Genomic DNA, 13,542 nt, shown 5'->3' with positions numbered 1-13,542 from the left:
TAGCATGCAGGACGGGCTGCAGAATATTCAGGGCCCAGTGCAAAGTACAAATGCAAAGCCCCTTGTTCAAACATTATGAAGAATTCTAAGCCTAGCTCTAGTAGCTCAGTCCTGTAACCTTGCTTCTTAGCAGGCTGAAATCTAAGGATTGAGGTTCAAAACCAGGCTGGGCAGGAAAGTCTATAAACCTTTTATCTCTTATTTATTTTATTTTATTTTTTTGGTCGTTCGTGGGGCTTGAACTCTGGGACAGTGGTCCCTCAGCTCTTCAGCTCAAGGTGAGCGCTCTACCACTTGAGCTACAGCGCCACTTCCGGTTTTCTGGTGGTTTATTGGAGATAGGAGTCTCACGGTCTCTCCTGCCCGGGCTGGCTTTGAACCGCGATCCTCAGATCTCAGCCTCCTGAGTAGCTAGGATTACAGGCGTGAGCCACCAGCGCCCGGCCTTTTATCTCTTATTAATCACTAAAAAAGGGGAAGAAAAAGAAGTGGAGCTGTGGCCCAAGTGGTAGAGTGCAAGACTTGAATGAAGAAGCTAAATGAAGAAGCTAAGGGACAGGGTCTGGGCCTTAAGTTCAAGCCTCAGGACCAACATTGATGATGATGATAGTAGTAGCAGTAGTAATAGTAGTAGTAATAAATAATTCCAGATAGTAAAATCAGGGCACTGGCTGAAATCACTGCTCTGAAGCAGTGAGGGCTGTATTGCACAGGTGACGCTGTAGGACTCCATAGAGATGCTTTTCTCTCTGCCTGGAGGCCCTTGCTTGATTTTCTTCCTACTCCACTGAGCCCCACAGTGCTTCACCCATAACAGCTGCCACCTCCTGCAAAGCGTTACTATCTGCTACAATGGAAGTGTGAACAGGGTCTCTGTGCTAGTCTTCATTCCCTTGTTGCATTTGCTTTGAGACTTCAAGCATAGACTGTATTTTTTAAATTTTTCTTAATTATTAAATAGTGGAATAAAGTTGGGAAAATATGAAAGAGTTCATTATCTAGTTTTTCTCCTAAAAACAATAACAAGCTCCCCCCCCCCCATCTTTCCAATCCAGCTGGATTGTGCTTCTGCTTCACCCCTTCTGGTCCAGCAGTAGTGATATAACCAGGCAGAAAATACCTCTGAAATTGAAGTACATGTAGAGCCAATCCTGGCTATGTAAGATTTGAGAGCACTGGGACATTTCTACTTCTCTACCCTCAAGGATCTGGACAGTTTCTTTGACTTGAAAATCTAGAGAGGACTCTCTAGCAGTGGTGCATAAAAGCTGCACAGAATGAGGCATCCTGAGCACAGTGATGCTGTGAGCCCAGTAGCGGGACACCCCATGCTCCCCTCACAGACAAACTCTCCTCCACCCAATGACAGGACACTATACATGGTCCAAGCACAACTTTATGGCTCAGAAACTTGATTTACCTCTTTTCTAAAAGCCGATTAGGCTCTGGCTGTGTAGTTTACATCACTAGGTCTTATAAAGAGTATGTATAAAGTGGAATGTCATCTTTGAATGATGCATAGTTTATACTTCACAATAATAGATGGGCCTGGCACAGGAATTAGACTAGTCATCTGCAAAGGTCACTTCTGGGGGCTCTGTTCTCTGAAGAGGCCACATTATAGGTGAAGAGACTGCCTAGAGAGTATTATTAGACTAGAGTACTATTAAACCGAAAGAACTGGACCTTAAAGGAATTTTGTCAGACTTAGGTATCCCTGCTTCCTTTATAGACATCTCTGAAACAACAGTGGGTTGTCACCTTGATCAAGAGCCTTCTGGAAAGAACCAGAAGTGTCTCTACCTTTACCATCAGATCTCTCCTCTCCTTCTCCCTCTTCTAATCTCTATTCATAATGTCACTTTACTTGGTATCCTTTATGTCCCATTATCTTTGTTCATTTCAAAAGACTTTCAGGGTATGTTTGAGTTTAGAGTTAATACAGCCAGTTCTTTGTGTTTGTAAAGCTAGACCTTTTAGAAAGTGTTCTGTGGACTTTGCTTGCATCCATGTTGTGCTGGATTCTTAGAAATGAGGCCCTGGATGGAGATTATAGAGGATAGGGAGTTGGGAAAGAAGGAGGCCTTTTGCTCATTGCTAGGCAATCCAAAGCCAACTGAGACAAATGGCTGGCTGGCCACAATGTTGATGTTGGAGAACAGGCCCAGACAACTAATCCCAAGTTTGATCATGGTAACTGGGAAATTATTCTCTTCCCATAATTGACATGGGTGGGAGAGAGAAGCAGGTGTTGTTGCAGCCCACTGTGGCACAGTTAACTCTGTTCCACCCGACAACCAGGAAAAAAAAAAAGATTATTTAGCAACAGACTCTAGCTTCTTGGGATTCTCACCATTAAAATTTCTTTCTGACATAAATCCTTCCTTCTCTTGAAGCATAAAATGTTTCTGGCTCTGTGATCAGTGGACGCAGCTGTCTTCAGAGAGAAGAATGTTTCATGAACTGCACAATTAGACATTGACAATAGGATGGAAAATTAAGAGGAAAGGAAAGGTTTCCAGCATATCTCCCCTCCACACCTCTCTCATATATGTATATATAAATTACTGTTTTTCTGGACTCTTTTGTGAAGGATAGTTAAACTTCTGGACTCCTTGCTCAGAGCCAGCTGGAGTTAGTCCAGAGACCTGCGCTCATACACTTAAGCCGTGTTTCAGAAATGTGCTTCCCAGATTCTGCGTAAGCACGCAGCGGTTGATTTGGATACTGTCCTTGTAGTGGCTGCACTCCATAATAGCAAAGAACCAGCTGCCGCCTTTAGAAAACCTGTCCAGGAAAAGCAGCCATCCAGAATTTCCGGGACAAATTCTCTTTGGAGATGGGTGAAACCGGGAGCTGCCTAAGTGATGAATCACCAGGTCATCGGCAGCATGGGGCAGAGGGCTGAAAGCAGAAGAGGGGTGAGGTCTCCCTGAAAAGGGTCTTCACTTCCTCTGCCCAGTTGGCTCTGTTCCCTCTCAAGTTCTTTGATGCTCAAAAAAAAGGAGAGACATTACCTGGGATACTTTGTGGAGCCCAGTTCTTGGGGCCAGAGTTTTCAGGCTGGCATGGAGAGGGTTAAGGCAGTGACCAGATAGGAGCCTTTTGGCAGCAAAGTGTCCTCAGCAGAAGGAAGGATATAGCTGCATGAACTGCCTGCTTAACAATGCCTCACATGTCCCCAGGGGCCCTCCTGCAAATAGATTTCATCTTGCTTTCTCTTGTACTTTTCAAAGCTTCCTGTTTTCTCACGGTCCTTTTGGACAGTTTACAGTCTCTCTCTCTCTCCCTCCCTCCCTCCCTGTCCCTTTGAGGAAAGGAACACCCATCTTACTAAAGAAGAGTGGGGAGCAAGGAAAAGAATGGAAGGGAAGGGCAGTTCAGTGGAGGCCATTCTTCTGGATGGCAAGCTAAAGCTCTTTGACCTTTTCTCTCCAAATAGGAAGGCAGGGGCTTCCTGGGGCATCTCAGCTCTGAAGCTCACCTCAGGCGACTGCAGAGAGGTCGTAATGCTTTGTGGCCCTTTGGGCCTCTAGCCCAAGCCAAGTGCTGCTGCCATCATCCTGTCTCTGCCTACCTCTTTGTGGCAGCTGCTGGCTGTCAGCCTTGTTGCAAGGACTCATGGGAAGTGATTGCCAGAGGTGCCCCTAGGCCTGGGATCTGGGAGAGAAAGAGCACCAAGAGACTAGAGCAAGGAGGCCTGGAGCAAGCAGAGCATCTGCCAGCTGTGTCAAGGGCAGGCTGAGGACTGTGGAGCCAGATGGCAGGCTCTCCCAAAGTCTGCAGTATAGGATGAATCTCTGCTTACCATCTACATAGTAAGCTGGGTGTGCATAACTGCTTGTGTTCCTGTTAGGCCCCCTCACTGCTTACCTGGCTGGTGTTCACACAGGATTCCATCTTTGGGTCCTTCCTTCCTTTGATGTTTTCCTTCAAATAATTAGCTTTTAAAAGGACCTCATCTTCAAAGATCTTTCTATTTCTGAAATGTTAAAAAGAGTCTACTGTATAGTAATAATAATAAGAGCTAATATTTAGTGAGGTTTTTTGTTGTTTTTTTTTACTGTTTCCTTAAATTATTTCATTGGATCCCTCAACATCTTCATAAGAAACTTTAGTTATTAATGACATATTACAGAAGAGAGAATGAAGCAAGTTCTCCCTTTGACTCACTGCTACCTCTCTGAATCTAGAGGCCCATGCAAATCATTTTAGAAGGACTGTTAAAAGTGCTTGTTATTGTTTGTTTGTGCCAGTACTGTGGCTTGAACTCAGAGCCTGGGTGCTGTCCTCTAGCCTTCTTACTCAAGGCTGGCGTTCTGCCACTTGAGTACAGTTTCACTTCCAACTTTTTTTTGCTAGTTAACTGGAGATAATAGTCTTACAGAATTTCCTGCCCAAGCTGGTTGTGAGCCTCCATCCTTAGAACTTAGTCATTATGATTACAGATATGAACCTATGGTGCCTGGCTCAAGCTGGAGTTTACTGTCAAAGGTATGGTGCTGCTAAGTAGAGCTCAAGCAGAGGGAACCTGGCTGAAGTGACCTTCTAAAAGATGAAAGTGAATCCCCAACACACCATTAGCTTCTTGCATAACACCTACCTTAGATAAACTTTGCAGACCTTGATAGGACAGAATTCCACCAACTCCTGGTTTAAGCCAGATCTTGGTGTTATATCTCACAAGGCGGTTTTAACTTAAATGTTTCTTTTCTCAGAGAAGAAACTAGATGATTGGTGCTCCCTCCCAGCTTTTCTTCTTCCTTCCCATCTGATTCCTCCATACACTGTGATTTTGTTTAGAGCTTAAACTTTACCTCAGGATGCCATCATTAGTTGGTCTCAGACCCTCCCCTCCCTCTTTGCTAACAATACAAAAGCCTTCTCTTAGTTACAGAGATGTTAGAAAAAACATCTCTATTTAAAAGGCCATGAGACTCTTATCTCCAATTAAACTACCAGAAAACTAGAAGTGGCACTGTGGTTCAAAGTGGTAGCGTGATATCTTTGAGCTTAAATGCTCAGGACAGTGCCCAGGCCCTGAGTTCAAGCCCTACAACTGACAAAACAAATTAGTAAAAAAAAAAAAATTCTCTATATAACCATGTGCCAGTGGCTGACACTTTTAATCCTACCTACTTAGGAGGCTGAGATCTGAGGACTGATCTTTGAAGCCAGCCTTGGCACATAAACCGGATAGACTTTTATCTCCAATTAACCAGCAAAAAGCTGGAAGTGAAGGTGTGGTACGCACACACAAACATATACACACACAAAATCTCTGGAGAAAAATCTGAGGTGAAGAAGTCCAAGTGTCCTGCCTGGATAAGAACAAAGGGTTTGGGGGAAGGCCAAAGGCTGGGAAGAAGCAGCTAAGTACTTGTCTTTGAGATGTGAAAGGAGCCCAAGTAGCTCAATTCCCGAATTAATTCGCTCCTTCCCTCTGCCAGTAAGGATCTTAGTTAGCACACTAAATCATACAGGTTTCGTGAGAAAAAAGAGAACTGACAATGGCTGCTTTGTAGAATTTTATGAAACAGAAAAAATGGTATTTTCCTGACCTCTTTATTTGTTATCCCAACCTTATGCTTAGATGCTCATGTGTACCATGTGTGCACACCGGTGTTTGATAGTGAGGTTGGAAGCTAGAGGTGGCCCTTGCATTAGAGACAACCTGGGACACCATTTGGGAATCTAAACACCTTTCAGAGTTGACACATCTCCACTTTGCCCTGAAGAAACTCTCCATTAGCCTGCCCATGAAGGTACCATAGATTATGCAAATAGATATAATATCCAAGTATTATTAGTTACCAACAGCATGAGAATCCAGAAAGATAGTTATTCAACATGTCCTACAGTGGGACTTCTTAGATGACATAGGTGTGACAATATCATTTTTAATATGCTAGTGTACCCATGTACCACTAAAATGTCCCAAGAAGTTCAGGAAGTCACTAGAAAAAAACTGGGCTATGAGAGAGGGAAGTAAAAGGTAGCTTGTCTGAGGCTAGGAAGACCTTAGATGACGTCCAGGGGTCGCCATTGTGATGAGCATATCTACGTGTGTGGAGTTAGGGGCAGGAGAATTGCAGGGTCCACCTTGACTCCAAGTCCCAGTAAACATGTCAGCAGTGAGCAGTTCATTGTTAACCCAGCAGCAGTAGTCACCTTCCTATGGCAAAAGGTTGACTTCAGTGTCTGGAAATAGGCAATGACAAAAACAAGGGCATGCTACACATTCTTAAAGGTAAAGCTGAATTACATCTTCTTTACAAAACCGTTTTATACCAGCCCAGCTTCAAACATCTCAATAATAAAGAGTTTCTCCCATCCTAGGAGTCAAGGGCAAAAGGCACCCATTCTGTGTTTTCAGTGATGTTTGTATAGCCTTCAGGACCATGAGTGCAGTAGCATCATAAATCTTCCAGCTTTCAGCTTCACTTTTCCTCTCTGTGCTTTACCACCTGGGGCTTTTTTCTTCTATTAATTCTCCACTGCTCTGTGTCCCTCCTTCCTCCCTCAACAGATTTTTATTGAGGGCCTGCCTTGCATTGAGCATGATATGTCAGAAGGGCATGCAGAGCCATGGTGAATGCAGCAGTCACTGGGTGAGAATATTTCAGTATTGGCTGCAGGGCTGGTCATGCAGCAGCAGCAGCAGACCTTCACATAGCCAGGAGCCATTGCGAAGGCCAAATAAGACTGTTCATAAAATTGACCAATGACTGGAAAGACAATGCACCATCTCTAGACTCAAAGCTTTTAGTCCATAGCCATAAAAGAGACGTAGGTAGACCAAGCTAGTACATACAACTTCACAAGAACATTTCCTCATGTATGCTACTGAGCCACAGATTGGTATCTTAGTAATTTCTTTGAAATGAGAATAGAGAAAAATAAGGGTCCATCATCCCACATGCCACTTCTCTTGTGAAAGTTGGAGTAGGATCAACTCTTCAATCATTTTGTTGTCTTAGGTCACCATTTTGGTGAAAGGAAGGGGTAGGGTGCAGGGATGGAATGCATATGTACTTGTAGGAAGCGGTCTACCATGGAACCAAGACTTCAGTTATCATTTTCAAATGCATGTGAGGTACAGATATTCTAAGCATAGAACCCATTTGGGATGCCAAATTCATTCTCACTAGTAAGGAAGCAAAGGGAAAAAATACTTAGAATCCCTAAGTATGAATCATTGAAAAACTACAGAGCCAATCATTTATTCTGTGATAAGTATTATGTTCAACCCTCTCCCCATCCAACCCCACCCAGTGTTCTTTCAGCTAATTTCCCTAGGTCATCTTCGTAAGATCTACCTGTCTTTCCAAGGCCAGCTCAGCTCTCATTTCCCTGAAGAAAATGTTGCTTTCATTAATAAAAATTCCATCTAGAGTTTGATGCTGGTGGTTCACACCTAAAATCCTAGCTACTCAAGGAGCTTGAGGCCTGGAGGATTAAGGTTCAAAACCAGCCTGGGTAGAAAAATTCAAGAGACTTTTTCAACAAAATAACCAGGGTAATAGACAGGCTGGGCCGGGGGAGGGCATGGATCAAGTGATAGAGCACTAGCTGATCAAGGAAACCAAACAAGCAAACACAAGATCCGGAGTTCAAACCCTGTTCCAGCAAAATAAATTCAATCTAGAATTCCCATCACTGTCCCTGAAAGTGTCTCTCAGTGAGACAGAAAACTGATGAAAGCCTCAGGGAATACCATACTTCTTGTCTTGTGTGAGGTCTCTTACCATTATTGCTGCCGGCCTCTGGGATTGGGAGAAAGAGAAGTCTCTGCCATTAACACACTAAGCACAAACACAAAATCCTTCATTGCCGATCATAGCATAGCTATGTAAGGGCTAGAGCTTTCAAATCCTACTGAACTGTGGTGTGGGAACAAAGCATCCCAGAGCATCTATTCTGTGCTTTCTGCTCCTGAGGAAGGAGTGTGAGAAGCACTGTAGACCTATCACGTATGAGCATGTTGATGGAACAGAAATGATGAAATGAATACAACATGTTTACTTTGAAATCATATTCTCATTCCTTCCAATCTCTTTCCAGAGAAAAGACATATTTCTTTCTTAGCTGTCTCTTTGTTCCTTGGACTTTGAAATCCATCCCAACAATTAGCAAAGTGAAAATGAGAAACAGGGCTACATGCAGTGTAGCAGAGGGCTAGGTTGGGAGAACCCAATATGGATGGTGGTTGGTCCTGTGGTCTCTGGCATCCAGTGCTCTGAATATCTTATCCCAACTACAGTTTCTAATAACTGGGAGCCTTGGCCAAGTGAGTTAAGCCCTAAGTTTGCCGACAGACCATATAATAGAATTGATGTAAGAATTAAGATTCTCCTTGACTGACGTAGAACAGTACCTTCCTTATTACTCTTTTTGGCCGTGCTGGGGTTTGAGCTCAAGGCCTCTATCACTTGAGCCATACCCTGTGGGGAAACTGAGGCACTGAGGCTTCTAATGTTTCTCAATAGAAAAGGAGCAGAGTCAGGATTTGAACCTAGACTTTCCTAGTCAACCTTTGCACATTGCTTATAAAGGGCTTGTGATTTTTCTTTCCAGTGAATGATTGAATTAAAGATTAATAAATTAATTTGAGGCAGGGTCTGGTAACCTAAGCACTCTACCATTTGAGACATACCCTAGCCCATCATCTTTCAGATGAAGAGCATCATAAACATTAAGCTTGTCATTGTATTCTTATTATTAAAGAGATACACTTTGGCAGCCGCTTTTTTTTTGAACAGCTCAGTCACAAGAGCTTTCAAAGCTGTGCTGTTTTTGTTTTGAGTTTAAAGATCCCTGGATCATGTCCCTCCCTGCTCACCTCTGAGGCTGGGAGAACCAGCCCCTCCCTGACTTCCAGGAGATTTTCTTTGGAAGCAGTTTAAAGAGCCAAGATCCAAGCAGAGTAGAATCAGATGTGGCCCCATGTCCATCCCCGCTGTGGGCCCGGATGTGGCTTCTCTCTGGCAGGACCACTGAGTTCTCCTCCCTCGTCCCCAACAGCTGTGTGGGAAGGAATTTAACCGGATGCACAACCTGATGGGCCATATGCACCTACACTCGGACAGCAAACCCTTCAAGTGCCTCTACTGCCCGAGCAAGTTCACCCTGAAGGGAAACCTGACTCGCCATATGAAGGTCAAACATGGAGTGATGGAGCGTGGCCTCCACTCTCAAGGTATGACACACAGCTGAAACACCCTGCCTGCAGTGCCAGCGGGATACACATCGGAAATTCACTTTTAGGAGCATTACTTGGGAATCATTTATGTACAAAATGAAGGGGAGGGGGTGGCTAGGCACCACATGTACAATACTAACTCCTCAGGAGGGTGAGACCTGAGAATCAAGGTTCAAAGTTAGCCCAGGCAGAAAAGTCCACGAGACTCTTATCTTTCATTAACCAACCACAAAAAAAGGTCAGGAGTGGAGGTGTAGTTCAAGTGGTAGAGCAATAAGCTTTAAGCAAAAAGACTGAGAGAGCATGAGGCGCTCAGTTCAAGCCTTACACTGGCACACCAAAGCGGGGGAGGAATGTAATTTTAAGACCACGACAAAAGAGCAAGAACAGACACCAAAGGTGTCTAAGATCGAAAGGATATAAGTAAAAGAAAATCTTAGATAGTACGTTTGGAGCATTATCATAATGCTGGCACCATCATTGGTTTCTTTGGTCTAGACACTGCTTCTGTCGGTGCCTTAGCTTCTTAAGTCTTATACAACTCTGGACCGGATAAACAATCTAATTGACAGATGAGGAAACTTAGGCTTCTAATATTTCTCAACAGAAAATGGACAGAGTCAGGATATAAACCCAGACCTTTCTACTCAATCTTTATTGGTTGCATATTGGTAATAGAGGGCATGTGATTTTTCTTTCCAATGAATGGATTGATTAAAGATTAATTAATTAATTTGAGGTGGGGTCTTGCCAAATAGCCCAGGCTGGTCTGTAACTCAGAGTCCTCCTGCCTCTAGACGCTCTGATCACAGAAGTGCAACACCATGTCCAACTTTTCTTTACCTTTATAAAAGCAAGTGTTCATTTTCAACAGGAGGTGGGAGTTGGGGCCACTACAGGGGATGGAACTTTGGGCCTCACAGTCTTGCTTAACTTGCTTCTCCCAGCTGGTACTCTACCACTTGTCCTATGCACCTAGTTGGGCATTTTGCTGATTAATTTTGAGATGGAATCTTATAGACTTTTCTGCACAGGCCAGCTTCAAACCACGATGTCAGGCTTCCAAGTAGCTAGGATTACTGGCACCTAGCCGCACCTGAGTTTTCTTCTTATTTTTGTACCAGTACTACGGCTTGAACTCAGTGCTTGCGTGCTGTCCCTGAGCTTCTATCTTACTCAAGGCTAGTGCTCTACCACTTGAGCTAGAGTTCCATTTCTGACTTTTTGCGGGGAGAGAGTAGTTTATTTTGGAGATACAAGTCTCACAGACTTTCTTGCTTGGGTGGCTTCGAACCATGAGCCTCAGTTCTCAGCCTCCTCAGTGAGTAGCTAGTATTAAAAGTGTGAGCCATCGGGCCTGGCTCTGCAGCTTTGCAGCTCTGCTTTTTAACACACAGAAGTAAGTTTCTAACAGGCTAGGTCTCCTCTCCTGGTTCACTTAAGGACAGTTTTCCTCCCAATTGCCCCCTACACAGAAGAGTTTTATGTCTCCCCCACTGAGTCTTAACTGAACTAATGAAAAACTGTGGCCTCCTTTCTTCAAACCCCCAGCCCTTGGCAGCTATGAGTTCGTGTTCCAAACTCACTGGATTAGACATCTAATCAACCCTTGCTGTGATAAACAGGCAATAAATGCAGCTCTCTCCAACACAGTGAGCTGAGCCCAGGGACTGAGGCCTGTTGTTACCCTCTTGGTCTGTGCAGAAGTGAAGCTGGTAACATAGGTTATTTACAAAATAATATGAACCACTTTTTGGCCATGAGAATAATCAAGGGCAGGACAAAAGATGTAGGGGTGTTATTGCTCACTTCTGCAAATCCACTAGAGACATTTATTCTTGTCTTATATAAGAGACCAAGGCCTAGATGGGTTATATAAGCTGCCTGAGGTCAGATAGCAAGTTTGAAGGCAGAATTCAAAATTTTCTTTCTTTCTTTTTCTTTTTTTTTGCTGATCCTGGGGCTTGAGCCTCAGGATTTGGATGCTGTCCCTGATCCTCTTTGTGCTCAGGGCTAATGCTCTACCACTTGAGCCACAGCACTGCTTCCGGCTTTTTCTGCATAGTTTAGTGGAGGTAAGAATCTTATGGACTTTGAACTATAATCCTCAGATCTCAGCCTCCTGAGTAGCTAGGATGATAAGCATGAACCATTGGCTCCCTGATGAATTCAAGGATTTCTGAATAGACCCCCTGCTCACTGCAGGCAAAAGTATAGGGCCATTGGTTTATCGTTGCTGCTTATAAAGTAAATCACTTTGTCACCTACACATATGTCATTTTATGTATGGACCGTTATGTGTTGAGCCACAACTTAAATACCAAAATTGCCTTCCCATTTCTGCTGTAATCAAACCATGGTGAGCAGCAGCCTCACATTCTGTGCTCCTGCCTCCTGATACTTTTCATTTTTGAGAGTTCCAGTAAGGTCATTGCCAGGCCAACTTCATTTTTAAAGCTTTGTGAAAATGGCCAAATTCACCTTAGGGGATTATACAAATTTAGGGCTTGCCTGCAGTAAGCCTGCCCTGGATGTCTGTATTGGCAATCACCCATTTTAAAATAGACAATGGGATCTTGGCACTGGTGGATCATGCCTACTATAATCCTAGCTGCTCTGGGGGCTGAGATCCGAAGATGGCAGTTAAAACATAGCCCATGCAGAAAAGTTATGAGACTTTTATCTTCAATTAACGGGCAAAAAGCTGAAGTAGAAGTGTCTCAAGTGATAGAGTGCTAGCTTTGGTTGAAAAAGCTAAGGGACAGTCCAAGCTCCAACATTGGCACACACACACACACAACAATGAACAAGTGTATTGTCCACTGCCTGGTCCCCAGCCCTCTCTGGCCTGCTGCTACTTTTCCTGGGTGCTGAATTTTCTCTGCTCTCACAGGTTTGGGAAGGGGAAGAATCTCCCTGGCACAGACAGCGGGTATCCTGAGGGATCTGGAGCAGGAGGAGCCTTTTGACTTGTCCCAGAAGCCTGGGGTGAAGAGGCCCTTGTTCAATTCGGATGAAGAGAGTGCTCAGGGCAGCCCCTGCCACGAGGTAGAGGAAGATGATGATGGTGACAACTGCTGTGAGGTGGAACCTATCAGCCCTGGTGTGCCCCCAGAGAACCAGCAGCTCTGTGCACCCCAGGATCTATCCACCAAGCCTGAGCAGGGTCTCCAGGGGCTAGGAGAAGCCTGCAAGGAAGAGGAGGATGGGCCCAAAGAACAGGAGGAGAGGAACAAGGACCTTGAGGGCACCGAGGGCAGCCAAGAGAGAGACTGTGCCCACAAGGATGAGCGCCTTGCATTTTTCCAGAGCACCCGGCGGGGCCCCTCTTTTTCTGATTACTTATACTTCAAGCACAGAGATGAGAGTTTTAAAGAATTACTGGAGAGAAAAATGGAAAAACAAGCAGTGCTTTTGGGTATCTAAAATGGAGAGTTTTCAAATTACCTTTGGAAAATGAGAACTAGGTCATTCAAATACAGCTTTCTGCATGAATAGTCATTTGCTGGGGATTGGAGAGTGGCGTCAATCTTTACAAATGGCTCAGACTAAATGAGCAGGTAATGTAAATGCATCTACAGCCCTGCATACTTTGAACACACACAGGGTCTTCAAGGATGTTTTATGCAGCAGCCATGTAATAACTATGCATATTCTTCTAGCTATCTAGTTAATTGTAAGCTGATTCTGAGGTGCTGTTAGAAGTTGTTTTCTTTTGACTAACACTCAACATATAGTAAATTTTCTTCTAGCCACAAAAACTGGTGTTTGACGTGTGACCTTATTAATAACTGTTTAGTTGAATTTGTGGAAGTTACAGTATTTTTTGTCTAGATAGAAGAAAATATTAGTAGCTGTATATATAAATAGCCTTCAGTAAATAGTAAAATACCAGAAATACTGCAGGATGAGGAATTATGGGAAAGGATACTCCTTTTTGTCGGTCATGGGGCTTGAACTCTGGGGCTTGGGCGCTGTCCCTCAGCTCTTCAGCTCAAGGCAAGCACTCTACCACTTGAGCCACATGCCACTTCCAGTTTTCTAGTGGTTTATTAGAGATAAGAATCTCATGGACTTTCCTGCCTGGGCTGGCTTTGAAGTCTTGATCCTCAGATCTCAATCTCCTGAGTAGCTAAGATTACAGGCATGAGCCACCAGTGCCCGGCAGGATACTCCTTTTTGTGCAAGTCGTGGGGCTTGAACTCAGGGCCTGGATGCTGTCTCTGATATTTGTTTTTTTTTATTTTTTGCACAAGGCTAGCATTCTACCACTTGAGCCACACCTCCACTTACAGCTTTTGGGGGGTAGCTGATTGGAAATAAAGAGTCTCATGGGCTGG

At 44.1% G+C, this 13,542-nt stretch overlaps 1 protein-coding gene across 1 annotated transcript in view; it reads left to right on the top strand.

Annotated features, from left to right (window-relative positions):
* Window positions 1–13,186, top strand: part of Znf366 (zinc finger protein 366) — a 62,272-nt gene extending 49,086 nt beyond the window's left edge. Inside the window, exons 4-5 of the mRNA XM_013015949.1 lie at window positions 9,025–9,199; window positions 12,096–13,186. Of these exons, the coding sequence (XP_012871403.1) occupies window positions 9,025–9,199; window positions 12,096–12,628 (708 nt within the window). The 3' untranslated portion in view covers window positions 12,629–13,186. The remainder of the gene's footprint in view (window positions 1–9,024; window positions 9,200–12,095) is intronic.
* The last annotated feature ends 356 nt before the right edge of the window (window positions 13,187–13,542 follow it).

This window comes from Dipodomys ordii, unplaced genomic scaffold, assembly GCF_000151885.1.
Source record: "Dipodomys ordii isolate 6190 unplaced genomic scaffold, Dord_2.0 Scaffold28, whole genome shotgun sequence".
NCBI lineage: Eukaryota > Metazoa > Chordata > Mammalia > Rodentia > Heteromyidae > Dipodomys > Dipodomys ordii.
This window is presented reverse-complemented; position numbering and strand designations above follow the sequence as displayed.